Source organism: Aulonocara sp. 'chitande type north' Nkhata Bay, linkage group LG18 (genome assembly GCF_057382095.1).
Source record: "Aulonocara sp. 'chitande type north' Nkhata Bay isolate Kocher_YH1m ecotype deep benthic linkage group LG18, A_spYH_male_GT1.1, whole genome shotgun sequence".
Taxonomy (NCBI): Eukaryota; Metazoa; Chordata; class Actinopteri; order Cichliformes; family Cichlidae; genus Aulonocara; species Aulonocara sp. 'chitande type north' Nkhata Bay.
This window is the reverse complement of record NC_141361.1, coordinates 23,881,394-23,902,938: the sequence shown is the minus strand read 5'-3', so window position 1 is coordinate 23,902,938 and position 21,545 is coordinate 23,881,394. Positions and strand designations below refer to the sequence as shown.

The 21,545-nt window shown below is 39.6% G+C and overlaps 1 protein-coding gene across 2 annotated transcripts; it reads left to right on the top strand.

Annotated features, from left to right (window-relative positions):
• The first annotated feature begins 5,106 nt into the window (after nt 1-5,106).
• LOC147308603 (uncharacterized) lies at nt 5,107-7,429 on the top strand. Of its 2 annotated transcripts, XM_086273283.1 has the most exons (4): nt 5,107-5,512; nt 5,936-6,046; nt 6,268-6,349; nt 6,874-7,429. In XM_086273283.1, the coding sequence occupies exons 1-4, from the start codon at nt 5,465-5,467 to the stop codon at nt 6,987-6,989; spliced, it is 357 nt and encodes a 118-aa protein (XP_086129409.1). In that variant the 5' UTR covers nt 5,107-5,464; the 3' UTR covers nt 6,990-7,429. The 2 variants fall into 2 exon arrangements, 1 of the variants encoding a protein (XP_086129409.1); XR_015126229.1 differs by lacking the exon at nt 5,107-5,512 and having other exon boundaries at nt 5,526-6,046; nt 6,223-6,349; nt 6,874-6,940.
• Nucleotides 7,430-21,545: the final 14,116 nt, after the last annotated feature.

The window sequence follows — 21,545 nt, the reverse complement described above, 5'->3', positions numbered from 1 at the left end:
AAGGGTTAGGGTTAAATTTAAAAACTGTACTTTTGAGTTAAAATATATATTTATAATTTTAATAAATGACAAATTAAAAATGCATGAACATTTTTTTGTATCGAAAAAATATCGAACCGTGACACCAAAGTATCGAACCGAACCGAACCGTGAATTTTGTGTATCGTTGCACCCCTAATATATAGGTATAGATATAGATATAGATATATATAGATATATATAGATTGATATATTTTTGAAGTTTACATTTCATTACACAACAGGAAGTGCAATTAAATCACTTATTAAAGGAATTATTCTAGTAATGTTATCCTGTTATATGAGGCGATATGAAGTCTAAGAGTATGTTACACTTATTAATCTACTTTGACATTTAGCAAAGCATCAACAAAAAACATGAACTACTGATAAGTATCAGTGGAATCCTAAAACAGCTTATACTGTAGATGGTAAAGTCTGATAACTTGCCATTGTTTAATGCAAAATAGATGATCTCATGTAATTTACTTCTTAAATAGAACAGAAGAGAATGTTAATCACAATACAGACAGCTTCAGTGGTTAAACAAGTTTTTTTTTTTCTGCAACGGGTACATCGTAATAGATGAGGTGTGTAAAAAATGATAGTGTAAAAGCGAGCGTGGCTCCTGCTGTATTCTTCAGTGGTCTGAAGGTGTATGATTCATGCACCATCGTGCTTTTTGTGTCTGTGTGGGCTAATGTTTGTGTGAGCAAACTGATACCGGTGTAAAAATGCCCCAGCGGTATACTTTCGATGTGTATAAAAGAAAAGTGCTGGGGGTTTGCGAGGAGAGAGGGGGAAATGTGAGAGAGAAAGTGTGCGCGTGTGTGAAAGAGAACAGGGGTTATTTAATGATCAGAGCAGTGTAATTACCTCCCAGTGTGTTTCAGCCTTTTAGATGGATGATTATTCAAGGGGAGAAATCTCATTTGCATCTTGTACAGTAATATGTAAAAGTGTTCATTCTACACTAAATTAAATTGCCACATTGATTTTTTCCCCTCCCCTTACTTAAAGCACTTTTTTGTCCTTTTTCAGCAGAATTATGGTTTTTAATGTAAATTTATCTGTGAGCCAAAAAAAACAAAACAAGAGAAGACTTACTACATCCATCAGTTTGTATCTCATCGTGTCTCGGGGGTTCAACTCGCAGATCATTAACAAGGTTTTATACTCTGTACTTTATGATAAGGAGCTGGGAAAAGAGACACCATGCAGGGAACCTGTGTCACGGCCTCGCTAAAACTAGGCAGGGAGTACCAGTGAGAATGAACAGTTTCTTGCCATAATTATCCAAACATCTGCAGTACTTAAAACTGCATGTCCTCCCCTTTTCACTCTCTGTAGTGTTAGATTTCACACCAGCCACCCACACATACATACACGTAGACTTACACACACCTACACCTGCTCTTACACACACACACACACACACACACACACACACACACCTCCCCTTGGCAAGTGCACGGTTGGCTATCAGTCTCTTCAAAGTATGAAATCAAGGACCCTACTTTCATTCACAGCACCTCCAATTACAGTGGGAATGAAATAGCACAGAGTGAGTGTAATGACAGCAATCTAAGCCGTGTGTGGGGAGTGGAGCAGCACATCTTACTGAGCTCATGTCACATTTGTTGCTGTGCCACCTGGGGACAAACGGAGAGCCAGAGGAAAAAGAAGGATTCAGGGGGTAATATAACATTAGGCTTTATTGGATTGTCAGGATAAGAATGCGTAAATAAAGGTGGAGAACAGAGAGAGGTGTGGTGAGATTAAGAAAAAAATAGAACCCCAGGATGATTGACAGCGAGCCATCTGTTGATCTTCATGCTTATTTGTGTTGCTCTGAGCCTTTCCCCTCCCAGCTAGTCCCCTGCGTGGCTGACTGGGGGTCAGCTGTGACTGATACTCTGCGCTCCTGTTTTCGGCTGACAGATGGGCGCAGGGACCGACTCTGGTGCAGCCTGAAAAAGGATTCTCCATGCCTCTGTGTGCTGCCACAGCCATTTTACGCAGCTGTCAGTCACAGACAGCATGGTTGACTTTATCAGTTGTACTGCGCTTAACGGTGGAGGTCTGCTCAGAACTGCTGCTGGGTAGGAGTCAAATGGAAAAGACAGTGAGGCTGGGAGGCGACGGAGAAGATGTAGGCACAAAGCAAATGGGTAGAAGTGGGGGGGAAAAAAAAAGGGTGAAGGCAGGTATGAAATGGAAAATGAAGGAGAGCTATGGCATGTTAGATATGAGTGCAGAGTAATTAAAATGACATCAGACGGCGGGGCCACTAACACTGTCTCCTTCTGTAGACGCACACTTAATGAAGATGGCTTCCAAGGCCTTTGGCTCCGCACCAAGAGCAGAGGGGCTAAAGATGAAGTACAACAAGAGAATCAATTCACTCCTCCCTCCTTTCTGCTTCCACTCAGGGAGAGATTTACAAGCCAAGTTATGACAGCATACAATAACGGCAGCCATATTTTACTCCTGCTGTCTGACAACAGCATCTGTGGCCAATCAAAACTACCACAAAACCAAAGTTGTTATCACTGATGGGTGTATGCGTGCGTGCGTGTGTGTGAGCACGCATGCATGCATGTGTTTGGGTGTTGAAAACTGCTTGTCATTGCTAAATGTGATTGTGCCACACTGAGTTGATCTGCTCAATTTATTGCTGTCAGAGATAAGGGATCCTGAGGATAAGGAGACTTTTATGGGAAACACATTAGAAAAATAAACACCCATAAAAGAGCCGGTTTCAATCACTCAGAGATAAATTGAATGGAAACATGATCGGGAAATGCAGTATGCTCTTAAAAGTTCACCTAAGTCCTAAAGGGGGGGCAAGGGAGATGGAAAAAAGAAAGAAATATGAGCGCGCAAGAGAAAATACGGGATACTTTTGGAGCCTGGACAGCCAAACAGAATGAGGGGGGGAAAAGAATGAGAAGAGGAGATGCAGAGAAAAGGGAAAACAGCAACCAGAGAGTTACTTAAAGCTGGATGAAAGTGTGCATGGATCAATAGATATGGATGTGAATAGGGAGACTTTTAAATAAGGCTCTCGCTTGTGTCCTCAGATCCTGTTTCACAAAGAAACTCAAACTCTGCAGATCAATACCCAGCTCATCTCTCTGGTCTGAGTCCTGTAAAGCCTGTAGCCAGTGGCTCCTTTGTATGCCACTGTCTGTCTGTTTGTCTCTCACAGCACTTGAAACCCACTCAAACAGTCTCTTTATCTTTGCATTCCCTGGTTCCCTCAACATCCACACCACCTTTGCTCATTTGCTGCTTGTTTATCCATTTCCCAACAAAGTAACCATCTTTCGAATGACTGCCAAGCAACGATTTGCCATATTTCGATTCCATTTAAATACATGCCAGTTCTGCTCTTCTCTATGGCAGTTTGGTATAACAATGGCAGTGATTCCAGTCTGTACCCAATTCAAGACAGAAAAAGGCTTTATATAATTGCTGTTTTGACATCTGGTATCGGGTAGGGCTTGGAAACCTTTAGAAGCATTTTGGTAGTTTTATAGTCCTGACAGCAGTTGGATTTGCCATGAAATTTTGTACACGCATTTAATGCCACCCCCAGGATGAAATCTAATAGCTGGCTTGTCATATAACTTTTTGCATTGAGCGCCATTATCAGATCAGATTTTTCGATTCATCCTGTAACGGCCAAAAAGAGTTAGCTTGATATGTTGATACAGATATTTGTAGATATGGTGAACTTAGAAAACAAAGCAGTGCTAGCCAGCCAGTTGCCTGCTAAAAAAATAAAAATAAAAATAAAATATGCAGCAAGGATGAGACAAAAACATAATTAAAGAAGACAGATGTCATTTAATAAAAGACTTAAATTTGCAGTACAGAAGAACACACATTTTTCATTAATTCCTGACCAGCTAGTGTGAGTCATCGACAGCCCTGGGACGTCTGTTATTGAGATGCAGAGAGACTGCCAATGGTTAGTTTAAACTGAGGCTGTGCTCCACTGCTTCACAGTAGCCTCTGGTCATGTGTGCATCGATACTCCGAATATGCTACATTACAGCTCTGTTTGACCCGAGGCTTTTTGGATTTTGCTGGGTGTATGCGTGTGTAAGCACAGGTGTGTCAGCATGCACTCCTGGTACTCAAGAAACATTTTATTAGTCACATCTGAGTCAAACAAGCAAAGACACTGTTTTTATGGACCAAAAAGGGTGTTTTGTTACACATGTGTTCGTTTCTCTGTGTGCGAACATACAGATGTAAGGCCATCTCTCTGCCCGCTTTCTTCCTTGTTTTTCTCATTAGTAAATCGTCATTATGCTGTGGCGGTCAGTTCCCACTGTGCAAATGTCACCAGAGCCCTCTCCCTGTGTCACCTCTGTCTGCTTCCTGCTGTCCACTTTGACACCTCTGGGACCCTCCATGCCCTTTCTCTGACAAGGAATCCTGATGAACATGGTATACACACACACACACACACACGCACACACACACACACACACACGTACTTTTGCACATGGGCATACAGACTCACTGATGAAAAAATACACAGATACACACACATTACCATACTAGATGACACCTACGATGTAGCGCGTTGTGCCTGTGGTAAATCTACTTCACACTCCGACAGCGAATCGCTTTGACACAACCTACCTACACAACAAATCCAGCATGGCCAAATTATATGGAACTCCAAAGTGTTCAAAATTAAATAAATAAATAGGTCAAGATGAAATAAATAACTATGTGAATAAATAAGACACAGATATGTAATGTGAGAATGATATTGTGAAATCATGGAACACATTTTGAAAACAATGCTCATTATTGTGAAATATATTACATTCTGCTATATAAATTGACTTATTATTGTGAAATATTATTTCATGGTCATTATTTTTCACAATAACAGAGATTATTCCTGAGGCATTTTATTTATTTCCAGCCGTTTTTATTCCAAAATGACCTTTTTTCAAAGTCAGTCTTTATTTCAAAATCCCGTTTTTCCCGATGGCCTATTTATTTCATAATGCGACTTTTCAGCAGAATGACTTTGTCTGTCAATCAAGAAAGACAGGGCGGAGCCAGTTGTGTGATTGGTTGCTCCTTTACTCAGACATAAGTAATAGCACATGAATTGTCGATTTAGGTTTAATGGTGCAATGCGTCTCCTATGCAGCTGGCGGCAGTATGCAGCTCAAAATAAACTTAAGGCACCGACAAATGCAAAACACTGGGCGCGAATAACGTTACAGGTGTATCAATTCTTGTGAAGGGCATGGCTGCAGGAAACAAGTCCGTTTCTGAGTTACTCAGAGAACTTGCTAACCGCTTAGATTGAACGTCTTCACCTCAGTCTGCGTATTGCAGCAGTGTACTGGAGATGAAGTGGTCCCTGGTCCAAGTTCTCATCACAACCGCACAGGGTTAACGTTAGCAAATGCTAACGCTATCACAGCTAGCTCCACTCCACGAAACGCTGTTCAGGGTAAGTAACGATATGTTATTATTGCTTGGTTAGTCTGTCTGTCTGCCAAATATGAGCTTTTTAAACAGTTTAGTCACAGATTTTTTTTAATACTGTTTTTTATCATAGCAAAGAATTCTATAAATTAGGTAAGAGAAAATAATTGTCTTCTGGGTTAATGTCTGTATTACTATTTACATTGTTGTAGGTAATAGTTATTCATGACTGTTTTAAAGTGGCTTATCTTCTGTGCTAATATGGAAGACAAGTAATCTATGTGAAAGAAAAGAAAGCAATTTTAGTTCAACGTAGTGATTTTGTAAGTGGGTATAATTTGAAAATGCTTTTACTAGTACAGTGGATGTTCTTTAAATATTTAACATTTAAAGTGTGTGTCACTTTACAGACTCCAACTTCAGTTTTGGTTTGGTCTCACCGTTGTAGGTCATAACACAAACAAGTCGTCAAGTCAAGCAGCTGAGGAAAGGGCTTAAGGAAACCATGGTATGGCCGCTTCTCTTACCAAGGGAATCAGAGACTGCTCCCTGTTGTGAGGTAAGGTCAGGTCACATCTTTTAACATCTGAATAGTAAAGGTATTTGGTTAATTTATGAAGGATGAACATTAATTGTTGACACAAAACACCAATATACTGTTTTGTATGCTTGGGTTAGTTGAACAGCTGGGTTACATTTAATAAAAATACACCTAATGTTGCTGATGCTCTTAAGACTACAAGATAAGTAAAGCTATAAAATGACTGTGGCCTGCCACAGAAGATGAAGATGAGGAAGAAGAGGAATGCTCTCGAGGATAAATGCAGAGTGGCAGGTTACCTTCGGTCCTTCATTGAAAATGGTAAGTCTGCTGCGATAGGTATTTTGCCATTGGTTTTCTCTGATTATACTTTGGTAAATTACATACAGTCCAGTGATCTTGGGTCATTAACAAAGTACACTATAGTAGAGCTGGGCGATATGAGATTTTTTCATATCACGATATATATATTTTTTTTATAAAAGGACAAGAGCGGTGAGGTCTATCACAATAGTTTAATTTTTCTATTGAGAAAAAGTTATTTCGCAATACATATCGTTATCGTTCTATCGCCCAGTTCTACACTATAGTATAATTTTGTTTTGTTATTTGCTCCATGCAATACATAAGTGGTGGCATTATCAGTTGCACTAGAATTGTATGTAGACTACTTTTAGCTTTGTTAACATAAAAATATCTATAAAAGCTACAACAGCAATTTGAGTGGGGCAAAAATGTCTGGTGCCCTGTATGTAAGTGGTCATCTTTTATGGTATTTCTCTATAAAAGATTCAAAATAATGAATATAGGATGTCATTATAGTTTAAAACAATCTTCTGTTGCAGCATCTTGTGCACAACAAAAAGCCCTCATCAAGTTTTGGACAGGATGGGAAGTCTTGCCGAGAAATGACTGTGGAAGTGGTCAACAGCAATCTTCCAAAGTCTTCCACCGGTTTTGAAGTACTACGTCTTCCTGCACACTACTGTACCTATGAGTCATTTCTAATGGACATTCAGGTGTGTCTCAACTCTACTGACTCAGGTTTTGGTCTGGTTTACGATTGATTCCATAACCACATGGTAAAATTAGACCATTTCTTATTTCTTGCATCACATTACTGTACTCAGTGTTCAAAGAAACGGACAATCTAGTGAGTTCTAGTTCTTTTTAATACACTTGACAGTGAAAAATACACACTACAGGTGTGCATTTATGGCTTTTTTAATATAAACTGATGAAGAGTTCAGATATCAAAATCAGTTGTTCACTGTACATTATAAATTACACAATATGTTTTGTTTATACTCGCTACTGATACAAAAAAAATTTCTAGAAAAAATTATTTGAATTAAGATGTTACACTACTGTACTGTGTTCATTGTATTAAATCTGCTCAGAGTTGACATATACTGTATATCCAACCAAGAAATGAATATAATTAAAGTGACAGCTGTATAAAACAAATCCTGTTTTATAGCCACTCACTGTTTTGTTGAAAATGAAATTGGTTATGCTGTTTTGAGTCAGTATTAGCTACAAAGCTGTAAAAAAAAAAAAAAAAAAAAAAAAAAAAAAAAAATCCTCCTGACATAGAAACTGATTAAATGTAATAATGTCTTTCTACAAGTGATTCTGAAGTATTGGTAGCACAGCAGGGTCTTGTTCATTCAGTGCATCTGGGAGCTGAATCTCAGGAATGGTGATCTCATTTGATGGGCGGCGATTATGTTGTCCTGTCCAGTCCACACCATAATCCTCATCAACCTGAAAGAGCATGCACATGTTTTAAATCTAAACTGAAGAGGTGTTTCCTGCAGCTGTTCCTAGATGGACTTATTGAGTCTGCCAGGGCCTATGTGAGTTGCTTAGGCATTGGCTACCAACTAATTATTCATTCACCCATTCTAGGTCAGGATTGGTTCTCTTCAGGTATAACAAATTTAACTTTGTTTAAAGTATTGCCATCTATACCTGACAGGTGGGATAAAAGAGAATGGCTTGGGAGACACACAGCAAATCTCAAAGTTTTCCAATTAATGCTGAAAGAACCAAGGATGTAAATGTATTCTTGTTTTAGCTTTGCCGAAGACACCAGAGAAAGTATGATATCTATAATGCTGCTGAAATAGACAAAACCATTTCAATAAACTCGCTATTTAACATCAACCTTGTTATGCATTATCAGAGAACAATCAACTGCAAACAGCAATGAAACATTCAACTATGTACTATTTAAAGCACTAATGACCCTGTTGTCTAACAAGATGTGATAAGTAAGTAGACTGTGGAAAGCTGGTGGGTCTACTCTCTGTGTAAAAGGTTCCTACAGGCTCCACTGACCCCAGTCTCCGAGTTAACACACTAACAGCTAACACTGCTAAACGTGTCTCAACGCCGAGATGGCGCCGATAGCTTTAGCCGTAGCTGCCCCACTTTAGACAGTAACAAAAAAAAGTAAGCGATAATTCATTGTCAAACGTCATAATTAAGGTCAACATCTAAACAATGCTGTGTACAGAATCACACAGGTGCTCAATTACAGCATAAACTTACCTTAGACCTTCCTCCGTCATTTCCCTCCTAATTGTGCTCGGAGACACAGAAAACGTATCGGCAATTACCCCGATGGTTATCCCGGACAGCACTAAAGTCCTGAGTGCTGCACCGGGATTTCTAGACGTGGACGGCCAACATTTGAAGACTGTTCTTCCTCGGCGTATTCCAAACGAACACGGTGCTGAATTGCTCTTAAACCTTCGACAATGCTGTCATCGATGCTAAGATTTTGAAGAGCAATTATCATCCAGACATTTCAGAAACATCATCTAAACGACTCAAAACAGTATCTACAGGTAAATGATCCCTCTCTGATTTGCTTAAATGAGCAGAACTGGCTGAAGTTCACACCAGTCCGCCATCCTCCGTGACTTTTGACCTAGCACGCTGTTGCTAGCTGTAGCAGCCGTCTGCGGAGCCGGTATCCAGGAAAACTAGTCGATGGTAAACGATAAGCCAATAGGTGCAAAGGTCCAGCCCACTTACATTGATTGACAGACAAAGTCATTCTGCTGAAAAGTCGCATTATGAAATAAATAGGCCATCGGGAAAAACGGGATTTTGAAATAAAGACTGACTTTGAAAAAAGGTCATTTTGGACTAAAAACGGCTGGAAATAAATAAAATGCCTCAGGAATAATCTCTGTTATTGTGAAAAATAATGACCATGAAATAATATTTCACAATAATAAGTAAATTTATATAGCAGAATGCAATATATTTCACAATAATGAGCATTGTTTTCAAAATGTGTTCCATGATTTCACAATATCATTCTCACATTACATATCTGTGTCTTATTTATTCACATAGTTATTTATTTCATCTTGACCTATTTATTTATTTAATTTTGAACACTTTGGAGTTCCATAAAATTAACACTGTCAGATTTGATTTAAACACTACTGTCGTGTCTATATGGGTCCACACCAGAGAGTGTTAATTTAACTCTTTTTGGAGAGTTGGTATATTAGCTCTGATTTAGTGTTAAATACCAAATTTGTCTGGAGTTAATAATTTAACACTTATTAACACTAACTAGAGTTTATATATTAACTCTCATAGAGTATTTTATCTTAACTACATACGAGTTATCTTCTAATTAATTCTAAAAGGTGTAAATTTGACTGTTCTGAATTGTGTATTATTGTAGTGTCTACCTTACAATATAAAGCGCCTTGAGATGACTGTTGTTCTGATTTGGCTCTATATAAATGAAATCGAATTGAATTTATCAAAGGGTCTGACGTAGGTGAGATTGGTCAATGCAAATAACAGCATGCTCATTACTCTTTTCTTCAATACGATATGCATGTCCTCCATTAATCACTTTGTGGAACTTTAACATACTTCTGCACTCCCCCATTTTCCACCTTTGCAAGCATATACTGTGTGGAGATTCAATAAAAATTTGTTGTGCAGTAGTTAATTGCACAAATAATCTGGTAAACAACTGCAGCACAGTAAAAAAGAATCATTTTGAGCCATAACTTGTGTAAAGTATTTTCCTAAAAGATAATTCTAGATTCCAGATTTCATTGCCCATATTTAAAGGCAACATTATACCCAGAACACATTTGTTAAAATGGTGCTCTCTGAAACAATTGAAGAACACAGACAACAGTTAATGCTGAAATAAACATTATGCCAACATTTCATGATTTAAACATTGTTTTAGCTTTGAGTTTGAGTTTGACTGGATATTCATATACAAACATTTTTTTTCAACACTATAGTATTTGCCTGCATACAATAAATTTCAGCGAGCTAAAACAGATTATTATGCTATCACTGAGCAACATGGCTAATGCCTTTCACACAGCTTTACTTCAGCTCAAAAAAAGCCACAGAAGCAAAAGCTGATAATAATGATTAAAACAATCTCAGAAAAAAACAACTTAACAAGCATGACAAACAACTCAGAAATATGGAGGGTAACACGTTCTTCTTGCTTTAGCTTCAGTTGGAACCTGTGATACTGGGGGTTGCGTCTGTGAACTTACTCTGCTAGTGTTGTAGCCCCTGTAGGAGTTCAGAGTTAAGAGGTCAGGAGTTAATATTTCCATTGTAACACCTCCAGATATGATATAGAATCGCTCGTTTTTAACACGATTTTAAATAATATTATTTTGCACCTCAGAGTTTCATGAAAAAAATGTGGCTCTACTTAGAGTAAAATTGACTCTACTTTTCCACAAAGTCTATTAACACCAAAACGTTTAACACTTTTAAATTTGCTGTGTACTATACAACACAATACAACTTTATTTATATAGCACATTTAAAAGCAAAGGTACATCAAAGTGCTTCACAATAATACATCCATCCATCCATCCATCCATTCGCTTCCGCTTATCCTTTTCAGGGTCGCGGGGGGCGCTGGAGCCTATCCCAGCTGTCATAGGGCGAAAGGCAGGGTACACCCTGGACAGGTCGCCAGTCTGTCGCAGGGCTAACACATAGGGACAGACAACCATTCACACTCACATTCACTCGCACATTCACACCTAGTGGCAATTTGGATTATCCAATTAACCTATCCCCACAAGCTGCATGTCTTTGGATGGTGGGAGGAAGCCGGAGTACCCGGAGGGAACCCACGCAAACTCCACACAGAAAGACCCCGGCCTGATGGTGGAATTGAACTCAGGACCTTCTTGCTGTGCGGCAACAGTGCTAACCACCGTGCCACCGTGCTGCCCTAGCACTAGCACCAACAGTAGCAGATGGGAAGCACTAATTAGACCAGAAGTGTGGGCTAAATAAAGTAGGTATCAGACCTCAATTCGGAGATAGGGTCAATTCATACATATAAAATATCAACTAGGAGGCTAAACAAAGATCCAATAATAGGATTAAAATAGACGAGATGAGAGCACTGGCTAGTCAGGAATGCCAGATTAAATAGGTACGTTTTCAACCGTGATTTGAAAGTTTGGATAGAGTCCGAGGCATGAATAGTAGCAGGAAGGCTGTTCCAGAGGTTAGGCGCACCTGAGACAAAAGCACGATTGCCTCTGGTCCTCAGCTGAGGCCAAGAGTAATTGACTTGATGATCTTAGCGCTCTAGTTGATCATTGAAGTGACCTGGAAAGTGTTATGACCGCAACAAAGATCTGACTAAAGACAAACCTAAATACTGCTTCTTATTGTAGCTGGCTATTAGCACCATGGTATTGATGTGCCATGTGATTGTGATGCTTTCAGTATCCTTCCTGTAACAGTTTACAGTACAGTCTGTTGTAAAAACATTTTATTGCCATGGAAGACTCAAGAAATGTAAACACTTCAGTTAAATTCAAATAAATACTCATGTGCAAAGTGTTAAGGCCAATGTGTGAACCACCTGCCACTGGAACACAAACAGAGAGGTAAATGTGGGTAAGAGCACTGTGTAATAACAAAAACTAACCATGTCTTTTTACTATTTTTAATTTACTTTTTATATAAATAAAAGAATTGATACAAATATGTAGCTACAATAGTAATGAGAAAAGCCCAACAATCTGACTATGAGCAAGCACTTGGCAACAGTGGGAACGAAGAACTCCTTTTTAAGAAGAAGAGATCTCCAGCAGAAGCAGGTTCAGGCCATCTGCTGTGACCAGCTGAGCAGTGAGGCGAAAGAAAAGTGAAGAAAGGAGAGACAAGGACAAAACATAAACTGTAGGAGGTGAGTGAAAACAAGGGAACAACATGAGTGGAGGAGAAATGGGAAGTCCCTCAGCAGCCTGAGCCTATTTCAGCGTAACTAAATCCAATTAAGTATTTTACTGTCGACATAAATCATATTTTTATAATAACACATAAAAAAATTAGTAATTCAGCATGATTAATAAGATTAATAAGACACATCAAAACTCAAATGATAAAACACGTTTTCTGTTAGTCGGTTTAGAAAGAAAAATGAATAGAATGTATGTTTTGTTGTTGGATAAGCCTTTCCTGCCTATATTATGCCTTCTTATTTGTGTAGCCCTTTGCTATGCTTACAGGCTCCAAGAGCTTTGCGAAAACGCCCACAGTCTGATAACAGTAAATGAAAACGACATTGCTGATGTTAGAGTGGCAGTGACAACAAGGGGAAAAACTCCCACAACAGCATCAGCAGGAAGTAATAGATCCTGTGCTCTGATCTTCATGTGCAGAGAGCTATTCAAAACTGTAAATAAAACTATATATATTTTTAGCTCTGATTATGTATTTTCATAAAGTGGTAACTCTACAAAGCAGTTATCTAGATAGTGTATCCATACCTCAACAGGGCTTTTCATTTTTGTGAAGTTATTGCATTATAATGCCTCGTGTGAATCAGTTTTTTAAAATTTAGATACGTTTAAATTTCTTTTTTGTAGCATTGTTGGCACTGAAGTAGTTTTTTGCTGCTCAAAATAATTGGGCTGAAGGAGGAGTGTGAGGCAGCTTTGACCCCCGCTGGTTGCTAAAGGGAGTTGTTTGACTCCGAGCTGACCAAGCCTGGCTGCTCGCCAGCATGCCCTTACAGCAGTCTGGCTCTTGCCTTCCATGTTGTTCATCTCTGTAGAGAAGCTGCTCCTCAGAGGAGAGTATATAAGACAAGAGAGCTGTGGGGGAAACCCCGCTGTGCAGCAGTAGACTGTAGTTCATCTGATGAGAGGATTTAGAGATCAGTAGTTAAAGCGTTGTAGGTACGTAGGCAGAAAGCTGGAAGAATCTGAGAGTTGTTGAAACAATAGCTTGTCTTAACAGCACTGTGGTGTTGAAAGATAAAGACATGGTGTTTGGCACATGTTTACTAAACCTTTTTCTTGTTGCGCTGATCCCCTATGCAACAGTTCAGTGCCCTTCCAAAATATGCCTGTCTGGAATTAGCTGATGTTTTCACAAAGCCATCAGAGATACGAAATAGTGGCATGGCTGAGAGTTACAGAGTCGACACAACATGCAACAATCTGAAGTAAATGTCGGTCCATTTGCTCTGGCAAAATCCTGCTAGATTTTCCTACAGGTTGTAAATTAACCGCTGGAGATTGATCACAGTGCATGCAAAGAGTCACACACTGATATATGCAGCCTACATTGTATGAAAAAGTTTTGCTCTCTTTCTGATTTCTTTCTGGTTTTTTGGATATTTTTTAAACTTCCATGATTCAGATCATCAAACAAATAAACAAAGACAACCTGAGTAAACACAGTTTCATTGTTTCATTCATTAAGAGGGGAAAAAAGCTAATTGGCCCTGTGTGAAAAAGCAATTCTTCACCTTTGTTGAATCGTGAATTAACTTTGATTAACCACATTTTTCGAAAAACTGAGTTTAATTTCACCAGCCATAGGCCTGTTGATTTAAGAAATCACTTAAATAGAATCTGTCTGACAAAGTGAAGCAGGTTCAAATATCTCAAAAAGCAACACATTATGCTACAATCTATTGTAAAGAAAATCAAGAAGGGTTACAAAGCTATTTCTAAGGCTGAGAGCCATCTGAGAGCCATTATCCACAAATGGAGAAAACATGGAACAGTGGTGAACCTTCCCAGGATTGGTCGACCTGCTAAAATTACTCCAACAGTGCATCAACGAGTCATGCACTGCTAACAAAAGAATCTAGAACAACATCTAAAGATCTCAGTTAAAGTCAGAGTTCATGATCCAACAATAAGAACGAGATTTTGAAGGTGAAAATCGCTTTTGGCTGAAGAGAACACAAAGGCTCGTCTCACATTTGCCAAACACATGAAGTAGTGTTTGGCAAAAGAGTGCTCAGGAGAAAAACCGAACTTTTTGGAAGGTTTGAGTCTCATTGCATCTGACATAAAACTAGCGCAGCATTTAATAAAAAGAACATTATGCCACCAGTGAAACATGGTGCTGGTAGTGTGACGGTCTGGGGCTGCTTTGCTGCTACAGAACCTGGATGACTTGCTGTAACCATGAATTCTGCTCTTGACTACTCTTGAGTGCTCAGGTTATGCAGCAGAACAGTGATACGAAACACACCAGCAAGTCCACCTCTTAATGGCCCACAAAAAACCCAAAATGAAGGTTTTGGAGTGGCCTAGTCAAAGTCTAATTGAGATGCTCGAAAACCCTCCAATGTCGCTGAATTAAAACAATTCTGCAAAGAAAAGTGGCCCAAATTGCCTTCACAATGATGTGAAAGATTTATTGCCAGTTATCACAAACACTTGATTGCAGTTCTTGCTGTTAAGGGTGTCACAACCAGTTATTAGGTGTAGAGGATATCTTTTTTTCCCTTAATAAGTCATTTAAAAACCACTTTTTTTCAGGTTGTCTTTCTTTAATATTAAAATTTGATGATCTGAAACATGTCTGTGTGTTAACTCAGGAATAGGGTGGATACTTTTTCGCAGCACCTTAGGCTATCAGTATGGTGAGCCAAAATACGATCACAACAGTTCAAAATCTGTCAAGAAGCACAAAGTGCACAAACTAAAATCAGAAATATTACTGGACTTAAATGATTGCTAAATCAGACAATCGGGCACTCAGCATGACTTTACTTAGTCGTCCTTACACAATGTAACTGCCTCCACCAACACTGGGCTTTGTTTAATAGGAAATACTAAAAAATAAAACAGAAACACACAAACACAAAACAATCCTCAAACAGAATTTCGAATGAGTTAAAAAAGAAGGAAAATAATGAGGTCAAGGACCTTAACACTAAGGAATATATTGATCTCATTCAGATGAAGATAACTAATCAGTACCTCTTCTTTTTACAGTCTTTGTATTACTGTATGTTTTTAGCCTGTGTAGTCTGTATTGTGTGTTATCTGTGACAGTTGTTACGTCTGGTTCAGTTTGGGTAAGAAGGAAAAACAGCCGAGTCCGTGTAGGTGACAAACATAGTGATTTTATTACATGCTTCTAAGACAGAAGCATGGGAAGACAAGCGTACAGCCACAGATCTCCAAAGAGTGGACAGCTCCCCGTCCTTATATAACCCATGATGACGTAACACAGTCAGACCTTACTGGAAATGATAACAGTCTCCCCATAGTCCAAAGTTCTCCTTATACAAACATCAGATGATACTTTAGAGAAAAACAAGTGTGTGACATGTCATGTTGTGCAGTTCTGTGAGCCTGTGTGTCCAACTAGAGAATGTCCTGACATGACCTCCCTGTGTAAATAAGGGTGAACGTGCGTGTTTACATAACTCTCTATGTGCATGTTCTGATGTAGGCCTGCAAATGAATTAGAACAAGGTCCTGCTGGACCCTCCAGTTATGGACGGTGAATACAATGCTGTGGATACCATTTGAAACTTGATTACAATGATGATAACCTGCATACATTAATCTTTACTCAGATTACCATAGATATAAAACAAAGATTATACTGTCATCAGATTCCACAATGGTAAATGATTAATGATTGATACTTCTAATTATAACTGTGATCATAAAAATACAAAATAAAATATCTCCTGGTCACATTCCTCCTCTTTGGGCTGGCTTGCCAGCCCAACTCACACCAGGATTTGTCTCCAAACCAAACAAACACGTTATGACACTTATCAACCCCAACACCTCCGTTGTTTTCCAATTTTCCCACAACCCAGCTGTTCTTTTAGCTTCAGACTCGAGTGTCAGCCTGTCACGCTTCAGGCCCCTTTACCACCTCCTCTTGGAGTGAAGAAACGCCCTCGGATTCTTCTTTCTTCGACTTCCGGGGTTAGACCACCCTTCAGTCGTTACACAGATCTGGGGATTATTCTGCCCCACTTTCAAACAAAGATCGGTGTGTTTGTTGTCCGTTGTCACCGCCGTGTCCCCCTTTTTGCCAAAAGCCTCTCGAACCTCGTTGGTCTCTGGTGTTCCTAGCTTTTGCCAACCCCTTCCTGGTTATCGCTGTGGTTATGGGATCCATCTTCTCAAGGAGCCCCAAGGCCATGACACTTGACCCCAGTTGCTGTGAAGGGTCCCCATATCTCCGTGTCCCCGTCTGGTGTCTGTTCCCTTCTCTGCAAGAGACAGAAAGCCAACACCTCTCCTGCGCTGGCTCTCCTAACCTAATGTTGTTGACTTTGTTTATTCCAATCCTATGCCATGCTTATGTGTGTAAGCGTGCATGCACTTAACCCTCTGCACGTGAAGTCAATAGCTCCAATATATCAATCCGATCCGTTGTCGGATGAAGCTTTTGACCTTCACAGACTAAGTGCCAGCTCCTTATAAGCACATTTGCAATGTGTGTATAAAAATGAACAACAGACCTCAAACAAATTGGGCATTCTTAATTCTAACTTGAGTGTAGTACTCAGTTTTTGATCATCTAATTATGCTTCTCACTGGTCCCCTAAATTGTCTAGAAACCTTTAATTTTGCCATACCTAAATTATTAAAACACAGACCAAATCATAGACCCCCTATATAGCTTTTGCCTTTATGAGCACACTTCAATAATGAGCAACAACCTGCAATCTGTACCAAAAATCTTCATGGTCACACCTGCAATTAAAGATCAGATGCATTTTATACCTGTTTTAATTCTTCCTTATATAGACCCTCCTCAGTTTCAGGTTAGTTGCGATTAGTCTCAATTAATTGTTCTAATTGTATTTTGCAATTCAGCTAAAAAGCAAACCTGTTAAAGCAAACAGCTTATTTACAACCACCTGCAAATCATAAGAGTAATAAAAGATTCAGCACAACAGACAAGTATCATGTTCAGGTTTCTCCAATCATTAAATCACTATTATTGCCGCAATTTGCTTTATTCACCCTTTGGCAATATTACTCCAAGAGAGAGAGAGAGAGAGAGAGAGCCCCTAATGGCCAGTTAGTGGGCTCTAGGTTAAACTGTCCCCAAATTAGTTATTTGTTATTATTACTTGTTTTCATGTCACTTGTCTGTTTTCTACTGCACCCTTCTCACCAAAGCAAAGCAAACATTAGCAGCATATTGACCGTAGTCAGCCATCCACATCCCATAGATGCTATAAAAACATTTCCTGTAAAAGAATCACACATAAATTCATCCACCCTCTTGTTCTATCTCGGTGGAGGTTAACCTTAAGTCGTAGTCAAGTCTTGTCAGCTTTTACCAGTCAGTCCGTTTGTTTTATTTCCAGTCTTTCATCCATTCATTCATTCATCCATTTTTCTTTCTTTGCTGATAGTGGAAACCATCGCCGCATTTAGATTTCCGCCCTCAGCAAAATGACGTCATTTCAAAAAGAAAACGAAGAACTTTAGCTTGGATTACATCGCTGAATCCTTTTTGGACAGGAACTTACTTTCTAATTGTCCCAGATAAGTGGCTTTCTCCTGTGCCCATTTTAATGTGGAGAAACTCACTTGCAACAATTTTCTCGCCGACGTGTAATGCTTGTAATTTCCGATGTGCAGATCTGCTTAAAGAAAAGATTCACAAACAAAAATCAGTGCACTGTTCAAAATATAAAACAAAATAAAATAAAAGATAACAAAAGCAAAAATACCAACGCCCAGGTCTTAGGACTTGTCACTGAATATTCCTCCCATCAATAAAAATACCCACCTAAACCTACACAGAGTCAAATCAACACCACCTCAACCTTTTCATATTCCTAAACCTATATGTTTTGCGTTCGTGAAACAAAATAGAACCGTTTCCATATTAAGTAATTTGAACTCTTGAAATGTTTTAATTCTCTTAATTCTGCCAGTTTATTTCAACACTTATTCAATGACTTTTATTCAACTGCTACTTGGTCACTCAAATCTTAGCTGTTCAAATTGCCTAGAGTTCAACAAAGTCTAGATCCCCGTTATCATGAAACTTGAACGGGTGTACGATGATTTACTTACAGTCATTTAGAATCATCACTCAACCTAGCTCTACTACTGGCACTGCGTGACTTTTCTCACACTGGAAACCAGAATTTAGTACAGAACTTTAATACCTCAGGCAATCGTGTTCAAGGGCTGCCCCCCCCTTTCTCTTCTTCTTTGTCCGTGTGTTCCTCCTTTTATTAAATCTCCATCACAATGATGTGGCGCTCTGAAATAAGACTCACACTGTTAATTCATCGTTTTCACTCTGCACCACTGCTCAGGCTGTTTTCTTTTCTTTTTAGTGTACAGTAAACAATTGAGTCGAGGCCTTAAGCCCCAGATATCTCGCACAGGCATCGTTTTCATAACCAAACCGCTCCGGACTCTGCTCCCCAGACCACACAAATGCCCTCTGGGCTTATTATTATAGCAAATTCTGTATTTGACTTTGTCGTGTGCAGCATTGAGCCTTTGTCAGTAAAGCATTCTTCATTGCAGCAGCTGGAGCATTGTGTGTCACTTCTTAGTGAATTAAATCAACATTTTGATTTTGGTGCATGGGTGTGTATCAGTTTTTACTCACTCAACGAGTGCATAAGTGTTCATGTGTGTGTTTCTCTTTTTGTGTGTTGGGGTGTGTTTGTGTTCATCACCTTCCTGCTCTGTTGTTTGGGTAAACCAGCGGCCTGAAGCATGCCCTGGGGTCCCCCCCTCCTCTTTGGGTCTGTTTTCATCCGTTGTTGCAGCTGCCTGCATCTTCTCCTTGTAACTTGACCCTTTTGCTTCTGTAGCTCTTTCAGGGTTTACTCCTGCTGTTGGAACTTTGCGTCAAGTCTGACGACCTCCTGCTCCAGCAAGCTTCCGCCTGATTACAAGTCCTGTACGTGAAACTCCAAGTCTGACTGATGAGTTCAATTAGCAGCCAGCTCCTCCGGAGCCATGCTCAATTTCTGTTCTCATGCCTTGAGCTCTTACTGAGGACAAAAACCTCAGAGTCTTTTCCTTCCACGTCAGATTGGAGTCTGTTTATGTTGTCCTTACTTTGCTCCACGGCCTTCTGCAGCTCTGCTGTTCGGCTCTTCTCAGAGGTCAGCATTCTTTTGCTCACCCTCCCTTTTCCTCCGGGCTTAATGCGCGTCTCGTCACAGCTCTGTCAGCTGACACAGTCTGGGAATTTTCCCCCGTGTAGTGAAACGGGCTTTAGGTTTAGTGCTCTCCGTCTCTACTGCATGAGATCGCTTTTTGCAGCACTGTTGACATCCTCAAGTTGTTGTTGTGAGTCCAGCTGCTGTGGCCTTCAGGGGTCAAAGGGTCAAAGATAGTCGCGGAGAGGGCAACGATGGTAGAGGGGAGGGTAGGAGTCCAGGTCAGCTTCGGCTTTCAGAAAAAACAAAAACAAAACAAAACAGGCGAACAGGAAAATGATGTTGTGTTGGCTGTGCTGTGTTGGCTGTGTTATCCCGAGAGGGGAGAAACAACGAGATCTCCCTTCCCCCCTTTTTTTTTTTTTTTTTTCTCACCATATAATCAACTCATAACCCCCCAAGTTGACAGGACAACACAGGTACGTGTTAAAATTCTTAAGATCCTGTTTAGAAACCTAAAAAGGAATTTTCTACCATTCAGTAGTCCTTTGTCTCAAACAATCAACAAAACATGTCCCAATTCGACCCTTTTAACCACTAAATTTGTCGTGTCCTCACTTAATCATCAGACCAGTGCCTTTGTCTTTTGACGTTAAGTTGTTGTCTTGCAACCCAGAGAGTTTATTTGTCAGTAATGTATAAACTATATCATTTAAAAACAGGTGTATGTTAAGTGTCGCTACTTTAATCTTGCATGTACGTGCACATGTATGTAAGCTGTTTCTTCATTGCATGTATGGGTGCGTCTGTATATAGAATAGAATAGAATAGAATAGAATTCAACTTTATTGTCATTGCACATGCACAGGTACAGGGCAACGAAATGCAGTGTATGGGTTAATTTAACTTTTTCTCAAATGGGGCATTCCTCTAACATGCACATGTGTCTGTTCCTCACACTTCTCATACCTGTCTCTGGTTGTGTGTGGTTTTATTTGTTTCAGTCATTTACCAGGAACATCATTTCCTTTTTTCCATGTCTTCCGCCAGAGGTTAACACTGGTGAGATTCAGGGACACAGCACCCAGAGCAGTTCAGCGAGAAAAACCTGCGTAAAACTACATTCTCTTTTTTTTTTTTGGGTGACAAACATAGTGATTTTATTACATGCTTCTAAGACAGAAGCATGGGAAGACAAGCGTACAGCCACAGATCTCCAAAGAGTGGACAGCTCCCCGTCCTTATATAACCCATGATGACGTAACACAGTCAGACCTTACTGGAAATGATAACAGTCTCCCCATAGTCCAAAGTTCTCCTTATACAAACATCAGATGATACTTTAGAGAAAAACAAGTGTGTGACATGTCATGTTGTGCAGTTCTGTGAGCCTGTGTGTCCAACTAGAGAATGTCCTGACATGACCTCCCTGTGTAAATAAGGGTGAACGTGCGTGTTTACATAACTCTCTATGTGCATGTTCTGATGTAGGCCTGCAAATGAATTAGAACAAGGTCCTGCTGGACCCTCCAGTTATGGACGGTGAATACAATGCTGTGGATACCATTTGAAACTTGATTACAATGATGATAACCTGCATACATTAATCTTTACTCAGATTACCATAGATATAAAACAAAGATTATACTGTCATCAGATTCCACAATGGTAAATGATTAATGATTGATACTTCTAATTATAACTGTGATCATAAAAATACAAAATAAAATATCTCCTGGTCACACAGCACCAACCAAATCATGCCATCAGTAGCCATTGATGAATGTGCTAGAACTTTGAGCCCTACACTTAAAACATCAAAAGAAAGACTCCAGTAATTGCAGGTGGTGTGTTCAGGGTCAATTATCCATTGAAGTGAACATAAAGGAAGAGCGAGTGTTTAACTCTGTATTAAGATTGTGTATAAGTCATTTAACCTTTAGCTTTAGGCAATTATGAATTGCCCTGTCATGTTTGACCAATGCTACTGAACGCTGTTGTTAGGACTGTATTAATTGGACTTGTCAAAAGCCATAATTTGGTCACCGTGAGCCTGCATCTGCATCCCAGGAGAGGTTATCGCCAGGGATCAGAGCTGAATGGTAA

Excerpts from the sequence above, each read along its gene's own strand:
- LOC147308603 (XM_086273283.1), top strand. The coding sequence starts at position 5,465 with ATGCTAACGCTATCACAGCTAGCTCCACTCCACGAAACGCTGTTCAGG. Across the intron at positions 6,047-6,267 it reads AGACTGCTCCCTGTTGTGAG|AAGATGAAGATGAGGAAGAA; the intron begins GTAAGGTCAGGT and ends GGCCTGCCACAG. Across the intron at positions 6,350-6,873 it reads TCGGTCCTTCATTGAAAATG|CATCTTGTGCACAACAAAAA; the intron begins GTAAGTCTGCTG and ends CTTCTGTTGCAG.